At 40.8% G+C, this 14,858-nt stretch overlaps 1 protein-coding gene across 4 annotated transcripts in view; it reads right to left on the bottom strand.

Annotated features, from left to right (window-relative positions):
* The window catches only part of UPK3A (uroplakin 3A), a 69,949-nt gene that overhangs the window by 48,582 nt on the left and 6,509 nt on the right, over positions 1–14,858 (bottom strand). For 3 of the 4 annotated variants that reach the window (XM_080556117.1, XM_080556113.1, XM_080556115.1), the window contains exons 2-4: positions 8,792–8,931; positions 7,219–7,345; positions 1,630–1,731 (exon numbers count right to left, since the gene is read on the bottom strand). In XM_080556117.1, the coding sequence (XP_080412243.1) occupies positions 1,630–1,709 (80 nt within the window). In that variant the 5' untranslated portion in view covers positions 1,710–1,731; positions 7,219–7,345; positions 8,792–8,931. The remainder of the gene's footprint in view (positions 1–1,629; positions 1,732–7,218; positions 7,346–8,791; positions 8,932–14,858) is intronic. The other variant, XM_080556114.1, reaches the window with a different exon arrangement.

Genomic DNA, 14,858 nt, shown 5'->3' on the forward strand with positions numbered 1-14,858 from the left:
AAGGGCTGGAATGAGGACCTGGGGAACTACAGGCCTGTCAGTCTGGCCTCAGTGTCAGGAAAACTTATGGAGCAGATCATCTTGAGTACCAATATGCAGCATGTAGAGGACAACCAGGTGATCAGGCCCAGTCAGCATGGATTTATCAAAGGCAGGTCCTGCCTGGTGAACCTGATCTCCTACAACAAGGTAACTCACCCAGTGGATGAGGGAAAGGCTGTGGACGTGGTCTACCTAGACTTCAGTAAAGCTTTTGACACCATTTCCCACAGCATTCTCCTGAAGAAGCTGGCTGCTCAAGGCTTGGACAGGTGTACTCTTCATTGGGTTAAAAAACTGGCTGGGTGGCCAGGCTCAAAGAGGTGTGGTGCATGGAGTTGAGGCCAGTCACTAGTGGTGTCCCCCAGGGGACACCAGGTCCCCCCCAGTACTGAGACCAGTTCTCTACAATATTTTTATTAATGAGCTGGCTGAGGGGATTGAGTGCACCCTCAGTAAGTTCACAGACAACACCAAGTTAGGTATGAGTGCTGATCTGCCTGAGGGTAGGAAGGATCTGGATAGGCTGGATCAATGGCAAAGGCCAACTGTATGAGGTTCAACAAGGCTAAGTGCTGGGTCCTGCACCTGGGGCACAACAACCCCATGCTGCGCTGCAGGGGGAAGAGTGTCTGGAAAGCTGCCCAGAGGAACAGGACTCAGGATATTGGTTGATAGCCAACTGAACATGGCCAGAAGGGTGCTCAGGTGGCCAAGAAGGCCTACAGCATCCTGACTTGTATCAGAAATAGTACGGCCAGCACCACTAGGGAAGTGATCATTCCCTGTACTCTTCTCTGGTGAGGCTGCACCTTGAGTACTGTGTCTCAAGTACTGTGTTCAGTTTTGGGCCCCTCAGTACAAAAAGGACATCAAGGTGCTGGAGTGTGTCCAGAGAAGGGCAACAAAGCTGGTGAAGGGTCTAGAAAACAAGTCTTATGAGGAGTGACTGACAGAGCTGGGGTAGTTTAGCTTTGAGACAAGGAGGCTCAGAGGAGACATTGTACTTTACAATTACATATTAGCAAGGTGTACATCAGTCTCTTCTCCTAAGCACTAAGTGATAAGAGAAAAGGAAATGGCCTCAAGCTGTGCCAGTGGAGATTTAGGTGGGATAATAGGAAAAATTTCTTCACTGGAAGGGTTTTGAAGCTTTGAAACAGGAAGTAGTTGAGTCACCATCCCTGGCAGTCTCCAAAAAAACACGTAGATGTAGTTCTTAATGACATGGCTTAAATGGTGGACTCGGCAGTGCTAGGTTAAAGGTTGGACCAGATGATCCAGAGGTCTTCTCCAATGTAAATGATTCTATGAATAAACAGCATTCTTACAGACATTCTTAAAGTTTTCATCATAACTGTATCTGATTATTTTAAAAGCAGTGACTGCATTTTCATTCAATTTTCATGTGAGATGGTGATAAATATTCATCTTACCATTGGAAGGCTGAGTCACAGAAAGAATTGGTTAAAAACAATTACACTCGTCTTGGGGAACCTAGTGTGAGAGATCAAGAGCTATATATTTTTTTCCCTGCTATTGCATTTTGTGACATTTCGTATGTTCCAGGCACAAACAGCATAGACTTACCTGAGTTTGTCTTCAGGATACCATGTAGCAGCTTCAACTGAGAGGTTTTCCTTTCTTGCACTGTAACTTCCCTGCTTCATTTACTACATGCATTACTAGTTTCTGCAACACACAAAGTACAGTGATTATAGACAAGCTATTTTGCTACACAATCCTAAACCAACTCAAGAGCAGGTCCATGTTGGGGTCAAGTATTAAAGATAGATGTTTAAACTGAAAAAGGCTGTTCTCAGACTGTGCAAATTAAGTGATGGTTAGCATTGCAGAGCTTCTGAGCACTTGTGCTATTTCTATTCCATGCCTTTCTACCATTCCCAACATTCTACAAGTGTTGACCAAGATGATTTAAAACCATGACCAAGACCCAACAACATGACTACATAGTATTTGTAATCACAAGTCATTATCAAGTTTAGAACATATCAATATGCAGCAGAGCACTCTGCCACTTCACCTGGAAGGATCACCACTGTAGTTGGTGGCCATCCCTCATACAGACATTCCATTGACAGGATAACACTGATCTTTGACAGTAGGTTCAACAGCATTTGTGGGCAGACGGGAACAAAAGGGCTGACAGGAGTGGGACCCGTCTGGAGGGCAATATTCAACTGCAGTCACAGACAGCCCACCTGCTCTCATTCATTCAGCAATCCTGATATAGCTCATTTTGTTCATCTAGCCACCTGACACCAGTACCTTATAATTTGCTATAACAGGCAAAGATAATGACAATCACTACATTTGTGATTTCTGTACCTTTCGGTCCAATTTGGTGGTTAGATGGCTCCCTGGCCAGCCCAAGGTCTGGAGCTACTCAAACTGCAACCCACTTTCCAAGGCTTAGAAAAATTGATGTAGCCTTTTGTGGTGGTTTTACCGTGCTAGGCAGCTGAACGCCACAACCGCTCTCTCACTCCCCCTCCTTAGATGAGGAGGGGAAAAAGTAAAGGAAAGAACAACTCACAGGTTGAGATAAGGATGATTTAATTAAAGGAAAAAAAAATAATTATTAAGGAAAGATTATTATTAATTAAACAATTTAACTAAACAATTTAACTAAACAACAATTTAACTAAAGGGGAAAAAGGAAAGGGGAAAAGGGAGGGGGAAAGGGAAAACGAAACAAAACAAGTAAAGGCTATGTGGAAGTGCAGAGGAAAGAAATTACTCTCTACTTCCCACAAATGAGCGATGCTTGACCACGTCCTTGAAGCAGGGCCTCAACGCACGTAGCCGGTGTTCGGGAGGAGGACAGACGTTTTCACAACGAGAGCCCACCCCTCCCCTCTTCCTCTTTTTTCCACCTTTTATTGCTGAGTGTGACATCATATGGTATGGAATATCCCTTTGGTTGGTTTAGGTCAGCTGCCCTGGTGATGTTTTTTCTCACATCTTTGCCCACCCCTAGGGGAGTTAGAGAGAGTCCTGATGCTGTGCCAGCACTGTTCAGCAGCAGACACAACACTGGTGTGATACCATTGCTGTTTTAGCTACGAGTGCAGAGCACAGCACTGTATGGGCTGCTGCAGGGAAAGTTAACATCCCAGCTCGACCCAGTACACCTTTAAAAAAAAAGGCATCATCTTACCTTTGGTGTTATTACCCAAACTGAATAGCTAAAGTTTAAGAGTCATTTACCAGTAGAAAAACACATATATAAACAAGAAACCAGCAGAAGAAAGAAATCTTAAGTTGAATAACACGAGGACAATGAATGAGAATGTATGTGTGCATGTACACGCATGAGTGTTTGACAAATATTTATCTTTTCATTGACTTTTCCTAAGATCAGTCATTCTATAAATTACATTATAACTTTAAGCAACCATTTCAGAGACATTGTGGCACTGCATTAAATAATTGACCTTTATTTCTGCTGTCCAACTAAGATATTGGCCGTTCTAAAATTAAAAACCAGTATCAATAAAGATATGATACAGAAATGTATGTGGCATCTCACCATTGAACAATTTTAATTCTAAAATGAAAAGCTCTGTTTTTTTTTCCAAGGTTCATTCTGTTGCACAGAAAAAAAAAAAGAAAAAAAAAAAGCCCAGCATGACTAATTTTCTGCCTTAATTATAACAGGCTAGCTGAACTGCTTCAGAGCTACGTACTGTAATTCCTTTAAAGCCATGCCTAGAATGCAGTATGGATGCCATTAGGCAATTATATACCACTCTGGGCTGCTTATCATACCAGTGATACCAGAGCAGGAAGAAAGCACTTCCTGCACTGCCCACAGGCTAGTCTTACATTACAATATCCTGTTCAGATGCGAGACAAGCGCTGAACCATCACTGGAAGGCAGCCATGGCTTGAATCTGGATACAGATGACAGGGGAGGAGTTCTCACTTCAACCTCAGCACCAGAAGAGCACATTAAATTTCAGTTTTCTTTGAAACAGTATGAAAAGATGGACATTATCCCTTTCAAATGTATTTATTCAGAGAATGCTTGGTCAAGACCTGATCTCATTTGTTGTTGATCTTGTCACATTTCAAGTTGTAATTTTATAAGCAGCTAATAAGAGAAAACATGCAGAGCTATCATCCTCTTTAATAAACTAAATGCTGAGTCTGGACTGCTCTTGGTTGTATAGGTCTGGCTACGTTTTTCAGAGAAATGCGCGACAGAGCAATTTCCAACCTAGCATAAAGTTTGGGTGAACTTGCCCAGGCAGAGTTTCCTGCCAATGCAGCAAAGTCTGGACTAGCTTATTTCAGGCTACTTGTGGTATGTCTGTGCACCATTATACATTGAAGATATATCATGAAATTCTTGGAGCTAAGCCAGATTCAGCACTGCCTTTATATAGTTATACATTTATTCTACATTGGTTAAATAACAGACATTTTGATTTGTTGCAATTTGTCAACCTTCCATAATGAAAAATTGTGCACAGAGCTGATAAATCATGTTTTGTTTTGTTTTTTCAGCTGTATGTGAACCAGAAACCATCATGCATTTCTTTCTCAGCATATAGAAAATTAATGTTTCCCAAAGAGACAAAATTCAGAGTTCCAGGTTTATTTCCATGTGAATCAAGTATTGATGTCATAAGGAATGTATATTTGAGGAATCTTGTTTATGCACAATCTCAAAGTCTGTAAAGGGATATTAGACTTAATGATTTCTTTGATCAGGAAAAACAAAGGTGTTTCTCCATGTTTTTTTCATGCAGCTTTCTGCTGATTTTCATAGCATCTTTCACATACACTGTGCTATAAAATATGTTAACATTTACTACAATCCACACAACTCAGGACTATCTTCAGCAGACATTTCAGGGTTTGCAATTCTCTACCATGGGGAGGGAAATTTTTCTTCTGTCTTAGTGTATCCATTTATTTTGATTAGGTTTGCTATAACCTTTGCATCAGATTCATCTGACAGCAGCTATTAGCATCTAATTTATTTCATTATAGTAAAGAAATACATGAATATATCACATCAGATTAAAGAAAAGCATATATCTACTGTACCATTTAAGAACCAAAAATGCATTATTCCATATTTTTGCACACAGGATATTTACTTCTGTGGAAAGTTTCTTGTTATGTCTATAAACCAATAAAAGTCTAAGGGCACATAAGCCCTTCAAAGTTCAACTAGATTTTCAAAAAGGCTGAGAATCAGAGTTTTAGCTGACCAACACCAGCAACTTCTTAAGCTTTTCAGAGTTCAGTGCCAACAAGTAACATGCTTGCCACTACTTCTTCCAGATGAAATTACTGCCAGATATATGGAATATGTATGTATATTTAAAAACTTAGCTTAGCTGTGGGCAGTTACTTTGAATGTCCTAGCCAAACAATAGTTTAAGCAGTGTGCTGGATCTCTGTACTGATGTTAACTTCATGCACTAGTCACAGCAAGTCAAATTTGATTTCCTTCCAAGTTTAGGATGTTGTTTGTCTTACTTGATTTTTCCTTCTCCTTCCACGCCTCTTATTTCTACAGAAATATACTGGAGAGGCACAGAAATCCATAACCCAGACTGGCTGGAACAAAAATAAGGTTTGTAGGTACAATGAGAATACATGGTGAGGACATAGCCCTGAGTACTGGCACACAAGTGTCCCTAAATTAAAGCGTTAGTGCAGTCAAATACACACTTTCAGTGCAGGCCAGCAGTGGTCTCTCAGACATCACAAGCAAGTCAACACAGCTCAGACCATTACTAGTAAGGGAATTTGGAAGTGCCCATATTTGAAAGGCAATTGTTTAGCTTTATTAATGCAGGCCATGACATAAGGACCCTCCAATCCAAAAAGTAGCCCTGGCCCATATTCTTTGCCAGTATGGATGTAACCAGTAAGCCCTTCAAATCCATAGAACTTGGCTTATGAAAAAAATCAAGGGGACAATAAACTCAAAATTGTCAGAACCTAGGTTCTAAATCTGGGGCATGTCTCAGCTGTTAAACCATCCTGACCCATCACATTTGTTGTTTTTTTCCCCATACCTAAGTAGCTTCAGGCAATCTTTTTTGATGCTACATAGATCAGATAATTTTAGGAAGGAAGCACAGACAAATTCAGAACTTCACAAAATACTCCTGAATATAGACAAGTATTACATGTATGTCTGTTTTTCCTGATACAACACAAGTATTTGACATTAGAACCACCTGGGATTTTTGCTCACTTTCAACTGTTATGTTATGCATTGCATATATTCTGTCCCTTTTCACAAGGAAGTCATGTGCATGAATATGGGTAAATTCACAGGTGTCTTAATGGTAATTGAGCATTTGCTCATTAGTGGCTTTATTCAGATTCTATCACTTACTATGGGTTGGATCTACAGAAGATGAAAGCTCTGCTTTGCTTTTCTTTGGTTATAGCAAGGTGAGCTCTAGCCCTTGCTGTTCACTAAAAAATAGGTTAGTTATATCATGGTATGTGGAGTTGGTGTTGTAGATAGCCCACTACATGCACCCTGGTAATAAAGTATATAACAATATTAAATATCCAGTGATGATTTGCTAAAAAGGTATCACATGCCTGTTCCCATAGGGGAGGAACTAAGTGGCTGCTCAGCATTGAGTTTGTCATTTTCTCCAAAAAATTCTTGTCTTCCTAGTCATGTATTGAAGCCACTCAGTTTTTATTTTCATATTCATAGAGCCAGTGAGCTCTCCTGCTCTTAGCCTGACCCTGTCCCTTGAACATGTCATGGAAAACACTACAGTGTCACCATCAAAAAGTCTTATCTAGCACCATTCCACCAAAGCTAATCAATTAGAGCAAGGTAAGGTCTGGGGACCAGTTCTGCTATCTACAGAACTTCAGAAAGGGGAAACCTACTCAAGATCCATATGAAGTTCTCAGTTGTTTAATCTCACCTTTAAAGAAATACTATGACTGACTGACTTCCTTAAATACAGTAGATACTGTGGGATAAAGATGCAGCATCTTCATAAGCCTGCTAGGACAAATTAATTTCATTATTGCTATGATTTCTGAATTTTACCACACCAGAACTTCCAATACTTTCTTTGCTCTAAAATAAGATGTGTTAGGTAGCAGGCCAACATGGGAACACTGAATAGTCAAGCACAATGGATTGCCCTTGCATACCTGTCTCTATCATTCAGTAGTTATCACCACGAATGCTGTGCTCTTTTCTTCTGTTTCTAAAGTCTCTTTTCTAAACTCTAAAGTCTTCAAGCTCAGAATGGCACTTCCTGTCAACTGTTTGGGTGTTCTGAAACCAAGCAGAAAACATCATTATGTGATGCATTCTTGATTCCAAAAAACATAAGACATATGGATGCAGTTGCTTGACTAATATCAAGTGTCATTTTGATCACTTCATAAAGGCCAAATATAAGGCAGAACTACTTTCTATACGGTTTGGACGGTACAGTTTCAAATCGTGCTCTTTCCGGCAATAGAAGGAGCTGGAAGCAGAGGCACACGGGTGCGAACTGACTCATGTAAGATTGCCCAACAGGTCAGCTGCACAGCCAGTAGTGGAGTCCAGAATTTCTGCATTCCTAGCTTGAGACAGTATCTTCTGAACTTTGCCACATACAGACTGTTGAGCCTCATTAGTTGCTATAATGCAAAAATGATTACACGCCCAGCAGAACAGCAAATGCTGCTAGGTAGCCAGTAATACCTCGTGAAGACTAGAAAGTTCTCTATTGCTGCAACAAGCACCAACATCAGGAGCAGTTGCATAGAAGGTAAAATTTCTGTTCCTCATTAGATCTGTGAACAGATCTACCCTGAATGTTTGTTCAGCCTATGCTAATAACCAGGCTATTAGGCTACCTAATAGCAACTCCAAGTTCTAGTGTAGACACTTGTGGGTGGATTGCAAGTGTTTTGGAATGGCCATGCAATTGTTTTGTACATGTTCATTTTCTCTTCTGTTATGACTAGATTGCACATTCAGTGTGCTCAAGTGGCCAAGAAGGCCAACAGCATCATGGCATGTGTAATAAACAGTGTGGCCAGCAGGGCTAGGCAAGTGATTGTCCCCCTGTACTCAGCTCTGGTGAGGCCGCACCTCAAATACTGTGTTCAGTTTTGGGCCCCTCACTACAAGAAGGACATGGAGGTGCTCAAGTGAGTCCAGAGAAGGGCAACAAAGCTGGTGAGGGATCTGGAGAACAAGTCTTACAAGGAGCGGCTGAGGGAGCTAGGATTGTTCAGCCTGGAGAAGAGGAGGCTCAGGGGCGACCTTATCGCTCTCTACAGGTACCTTAAAGGAGGCTGTAGCGAGGTGGGGGTTGGTCTATTCTCCCACGTGCCTGGTGACAGGATGAGTGGGAATGGGCTAAAGTTGCGCCAGGGGAGGTTTAGGTTGGATATTAGGAAGAACTTCTTTACCAAAAGGGTTGTTAGGCATTGGAATGGGCTGCCCAGGGAAGTGGTTGAGTCACCATCCCTGGAGGTCTTTAAAAGACGTTTAGATGTAGAGCTTAGTGATATGGTTTAGTGGAGGACTTGTTAGTGTTAGGTCAGAGGTTGGTCTAGGTGATCTTGGAGGTCTCTTCCAAACTAGATGATTCTGTTATTCTTTGAGGAAGATATTGCATTGCTGTTCTATTTGTACAATACTTGGCAAAGAACATTTCTGTGAATAATCACCATTAATGGTAACAACTCCCCCCCACCACCACCATTACAGTCAGGGAATTACCTGGTATCTCTCAAAACCATCTTTTTGTCGTTCTTTTTCCTTTTCTTCACCATGTCATTTTCCTTACATAGGCACCCACTTCAGTTGCTTATAAAAGACCTTAGGCACTCTCATCCAATTATTTCAAGAAGCATCTCAACCTGTGAAATGAGACCACATTTTCAGAGCACTCCTCAATCCCTGGACACTTTCAGGGTGTGTCAAATACCATGTTATGGAGCTACCACCATGGCAGAAAGTGTTGAATGGTTCTCTGACAAAGTTGATTCTCATTGTTAAGAGTGGAGAGTGATAAGAGATTTTCTGTGAAAGTGTCAGCTGTCCAGAACAGTCCACTGCAGCCAGATTTAAAATCAACATCTCTTGGTAACTAAAAAGAAATATATTAATTTCAAACCAAGACTTTCTAAGGAATTAGTAACAAGTATTTCAACTAGGCCACACAGTCACAGCACCCCCTCAGTGCTGGACCGTTTGAGAATCAGACTCCTACACCTCTATACCACACTGTTAGTTCCAAACTAAAGTATGCTACTTTTAGGCTGATGTATTTTAGTGTTAGAAAAAACGACATTTACTGTGCAACCCCATGTCATTATCCATCCAGCAGTATTAGACTGTTACATATAACCACCACTTGCAATAATAGCTCTTATGATGCAAGATCATGACATGTTGGAATGACATCAGGCCCGTGTGCTTCTTAGGGCTCTAAGGGGACACTCCAGCATTGCATCAGAAATTTACGTTGGCTGATGTTCTTCATGACTGAAAACATCTCCAGGGCCACATGCTGGTGAAAGACTCCCACAAGTAGCTCCTGTCACAGCTTTGAGAAGGCTGAGTGCAAGAGGAAAGCCATGAGCTATGGGGAAACCCCATGGGGCTGTCAAGGCCGGGTCCTTACCAGCCAAAGCCTGTCCCACCAACCCCAAACAGGGAGCAGAATGGGTTGGGGGCTGCCCTGGGCCACCACCAACACAGGGTTTCAAGCAGATTTGTGGTGACAGGCTAGGAAGTCAAGACCGCATGCCTGGACCCAGATCAGTAGGGTATGTGCTCAGGCATAGCTGCCACAGGGTTGGGACAGAGCACAGGCCAAGTGCGACAGTCTCAGCTTAAAAGAAGCTCCCACCAAAAAAGGAGGGACAGCCCTTGGTAAGGCTACTTAGTGGAAATGTTCAGGGGAGCATCTCCTGAGGCTGCTTCCATCCCTTTCTTTCAAGGCTACCACCTACATTAGGTTTGAGATCAGGCACCCAAAACACCTAGGCCCCAAGAGCTCTGGTACAGCTTTTCAATACTTTTATGCCATGTCAGCTCTCTGACAAGAGATACTTTGTCCCCTTGTGGTCTTATGTCTGTTTACATTTTTGATTTTTTACTGTTTGCTGTGATACACAGTGCTTGAATCCAACTTCAGCAAGTTCCCCAGTCTAAAAGTGATCCCATGATATTTTCTTGATTATATTTCAGTGTTCTCCTGTCACTAGTTCTGTTGGTAGACATATTCAGTAAGTCTTACTGCTCACAGCTTTGAACTTCCCCCATTGAACTATTTACCCCGAATTCTTTCCGAACTTTTCTGCAGCTTCAGACATGCTAATGTATCAAACAGGACAGACATCCTGCTGTCCCCAAGACAAACAGGCAGAGCTGACATCCAGGCAGCTGAACTCCTTTATCCTCCAAGACAAGGTGCCACCACCACAAATCACCAGCCCATGCAATTACCCAGACCACAGCTGGGAATCATTTCCCTAGAGTAAAGCAGCACTGGGGACCACCACCAGCACAGAAGAGTTGTGGGCCACATTTCAGGACCAACCTTGTGTTTGGTTTGTTTGCTGGTACAGAGGTAATGAAAAATCCCAAAAGTGATTAGACAGAGCCGTAAAGGGGTTTCTTCTCTCCTGGGCTGCAGGATTCAGCTAGGTTTGAGAAACAAGTTGGAGAATGGACAAAAAGGCAAAAATAAAATGGAAATGAGGCCTGTAGCCAGCTGTAGGGAAGGCAGACTTTACTGGATGAAGTGTCAGGTCACATCCAAGTTACAGCAGAGCATCCCAAAGATGCTTTCATTATAATTTCTTTCTGATTTCTGCCAAGCCTAGTCTTTGAAAGCCTTCAAAAGACATCTGACATCTATTTCCAAAGCTTTATGCATAAGATATTACTGTTTAATCTCCCCAGGACAGGAACTCTTGTGTATGCATAATAAATAGACCCCAGCATCATTTAGAGCCTGTAGGTATTGCATGCAAGACTGGAACATTCAAAACTATATACATGGTGTTTTTCCTTTAGTTTAATTTGGGAAAAAAAAAATGTACTTTTTCCATAGAGCCTAACAAAAGAATATGGTCTTCCAGAGTGAAATAGCCTCTCTACCTATTGCAAACTTCTACAGATGCATTTACATTTCTGAACATATCAGACATACAGTGGAAGTCTTTACCTGAGCTTGTCTACAAAGGTGCAGGCAAGCTACCAATACAGCAACTGACATCAGACCAGATCATCAAGAGAAACTCTGGCAGTTATCAATTACTGCTGAATGAAAACATTTATCAGAACTAATATACAACCAGGCATCCATGAACAGACAATGAAGCATGAGCTAATTGCCTACCAAGTCTTTCCATTACTTGATTGAGTTTGGCAAGTAGATTCAGCATGCAAATTCACCATTCTGCGAGGACGTAATGCTTGCATTTAGAGACATTAGCTCTTCCTGACAGGAAATTACTTTTCTCTCAATGTTTTCACAAAGAGTTAGGAAGATGCAGGAAATACTTCTGCACATTTGGCATCTGATGTTCATGAAACTTCAGTCACTATAAGCAGCTAGGACTCTATGTAAGAGTGAGCAATGCACAGCAAAATCTTCCACTCAGCAGCCATAGCAGCACCCCTTGGCATTCCTGACCTGTAGCACTGATTAGATCAAGGATTTCCCAGGAGATAAGTTGACAACTACAGTATTTGTTGGATGGATTGAAAAGACATCCGTAACACACTTGCTTTTGGCCTTAGGAGCCAAATTTACTTTACAAGAGCAAAAAGCTTCTGCCTAACTTCATGACCTCAAGTAACTACTCCACGCTCTATGAATAATCAGGACTGTGAAATGCATTTTTTTTTCTTCAGCTTGTGTTGATGCTATGAAATGCATTATTTCCTCCAGTGTAGAGAGACATATTGCTTCTTGTTTTTTCTGTTACAGTGCATCAGGAAAAAGAAATCCCATAACCTTCTGTCCAAGATAGGCACATAAGCTCCCTAAACCTAACAGATGTCATTGCATTTAAGCTGATTCAAAGAGCACTTTTGTCTAAAACATTTGGCTAAGGAAGAACAACACTGCATGGAGTTCTTTGCTGGGGGGAAGCCCCAGAAACTATGCCTTAGACTCTATGTAAGCCATCTCTTCCCCTTCTGACTCCTTCAGCCTGACATCAGCCTCACTCCTCAGCACCCACAGTAGGCAGAGATGGGCAAGTAGTCACAGCTGTGACAAAGCAGGTTACCTCAACTCAGTTATTTAACCTGTACTTATTTTGCTTTTACTATTAATCCTGGCAAGAAAAACCTTAACGTGCAATTCATAGGCTCGGATAACTCATCAAAGCCCAGCATTCCCTGGTGTGTGGGAGGGCATGCAACTGGATGGAAAACAACCTGCTGATGTGACCCAGTTTCCTTACAGAGGGAAATCTTGTCTATGCAAAAGAAAAGCTTATTTCTCTAGAATACCCTTTTGAAAGGAAGCTACAAGCCCAGTTAAGATTAACATGTGTAATTTAACTTATCCAGGAGACTGTCTAAACAACAAGACAAACCATATACACCCTTCAGAAATGAAGCCATAGTGTTCAACCACATAAAGAAGCTCTACTGTATTTCAAATAATTTTGGGTTATTTGAACCTGCATGAAGTGTAATGGCCTAAAATATATAGGCAATTAAATATGAACTATTGGCCTGTTTTCTCCTAAACTTCTATATATCACTAAACCTGTGACTACAGAACAACAAGGTGAACAAATAAAAGAGCAAACTGCTTGATCAGCAGATGCCAGTTGTTGTATATATTTCTAGTTTTAGCCTTTATCCTTCAAAGCATCCTTATGGTAAACATATTCAATGAAATGAGCATGTTGATGTTCACCCTAAGTAGACGAAATAAGCTGATACAAAAGATTGGTTCACTTAAACCTGGTCACTGTTTAATATTTGAAGATTAAAGTTGAACACCTGGGCAAGTGTATGCAGAACATGGGTCTAGGGCAAAAGGACTCAAGACAATCAAGTCCAGGAAGGGGGAGTGAGAAAAGAACAGTGACTTGGAAAGCAACAAGTGATTCATTGCTAGAGGACGTGGGTTTTCAGGATTTGGAAGCAACTGGCATTCAAAAGAGGGAGCAACAATAAAGAGTAAAAGTGACAGGGTAAAAGGGGTAAAATGTAGATCATAAGATTGTTTCAACGAGGGCTTGAGAAGCACAGGGAGTGAGAGGAAGAAATTAAACCAAAGATATTATTTTAATATTTAAAAGTACTCTCCTATAGGTTCCCCAAGAAATATCAGTAGACAGGTGGCAAGATAAAGCAGTCATTAATTTGATTACTCATTTGCAAAATTTACAGTAACAATTAAGTAGTCTTAATGTAGATATTTACTGAATGAAAATGTTGAAAAGCAGGTTTTGTAATAGACTAGTTCCACTCTTTCTCCAGCTTCCCCAAGAAGTGCAGCATACACTAAGCTGCTCCAGAAAAAATAAAAAATAAAAAAAAACAGATATTATCATCCCAAGCTGTAAATAGAAGGCTGACAGGAAACACTAAGAACTTAGCTTAGCTCTGTTCATATCAATAAGCTGGGTAAAGGGAAAAGTTACAGGTGAGAACAGGTCATGAAAATCTAGTTCATTTCATACTGACTGTGCTTCTGGGAAATCCAGAAACATTTTTTAAAAGCGTTTGAAATGTTTCCTTCCTCAATAGCCTGCTTCTGCTGAGAATTTGAAAATATCAGCAACCAGTAATGAAGTATTTGATTAGTAATAATACCACATACTTTTACATGGATGAGGAACCCAGAGCTCCCCAAAAGGCAGGCAGCACCAAATACCCTTGTTATTATGATTTATAAAGACATAGTCTATCAGTGTCAAAATGTAGAAGAGTTTATGCTTTGTTTGCCCATCAGTTCAGTGTTCTAGCTCTCTAAAAACATGTCCTTTGTTGTCACAGATTACAGATGTGTAATTCCAGATTCCTTTCATTGTATGCAGATGGTCTTCATGAAGGCTACCAACTTTATTCTATTTTTTTATAGTCATTACTAGAACTTCAGATTATTTTTTTCCAGCAAAATAAGTGATATGTGTCACAGCAAGCTAAACTGATAGGCACTTTGTGCCATTGATACAATGCTTCTTGCATATCCACCTGAAGGATTTGGTGCCAACCACTGAAATAAAATCTAAAAGGTCTAAAGCAATCCAGATTAAAGAGTGCAAGTGACATTCCAATGCGTGTGTCCTTGTTAAAAAAAGGAATTACACCAGCTAGAGACTTGTCCAGGTAAGAATTTAAGAACTAGGGCATGTTAGTACATTTGACAAAGGTACTGGTCTGGGAGGCTAGGTCCTAGCCTGGCAGAGATTTCTTGGTTCTTGACTTTCCCCTACCTCAAGGTCACTGTCCTTCCCTTTGCTCATTAAGGATTGCATAGCAAGGACCAATTTTTTGCTAGTGAGTACTCTGCTTGAGCAAATGAGGTCCCAGGCTTCTTGAATCATCCAGCTGTTACATTTTTCATCTATCTTTTATTTCACTTACTGAGGATGAACTTGCTTTATTTTATAGATATTCATTTTCATGGAGATAAAATTTAAATAAACATTTTCCAGTCACTGATGGCTGCACATAAAATATTGTGCTTTTTTTGTATTATGCAGTAAAACTGCCATAAAATATTGTCTGAAGCTTATAAAGCAATTGTTCATAAACAAACTGGTTGAACAAAAGTTGTTTTGAAATTATCATACGTTGTTAT

Source organism: Anser brachyrhynchus (genome assembly GCF_964034855.1).
Source record: "Anser brachyrhynchus genome assembly, chromosome: 1".
In the NCBI taxonomy this organism is placed as follows: domain Eukaryota; kingdom Metazoa; phylum Chordata; class Aves; order Anseriformes; family Anatidae; genus Anser; species Anser brachyrhynchus.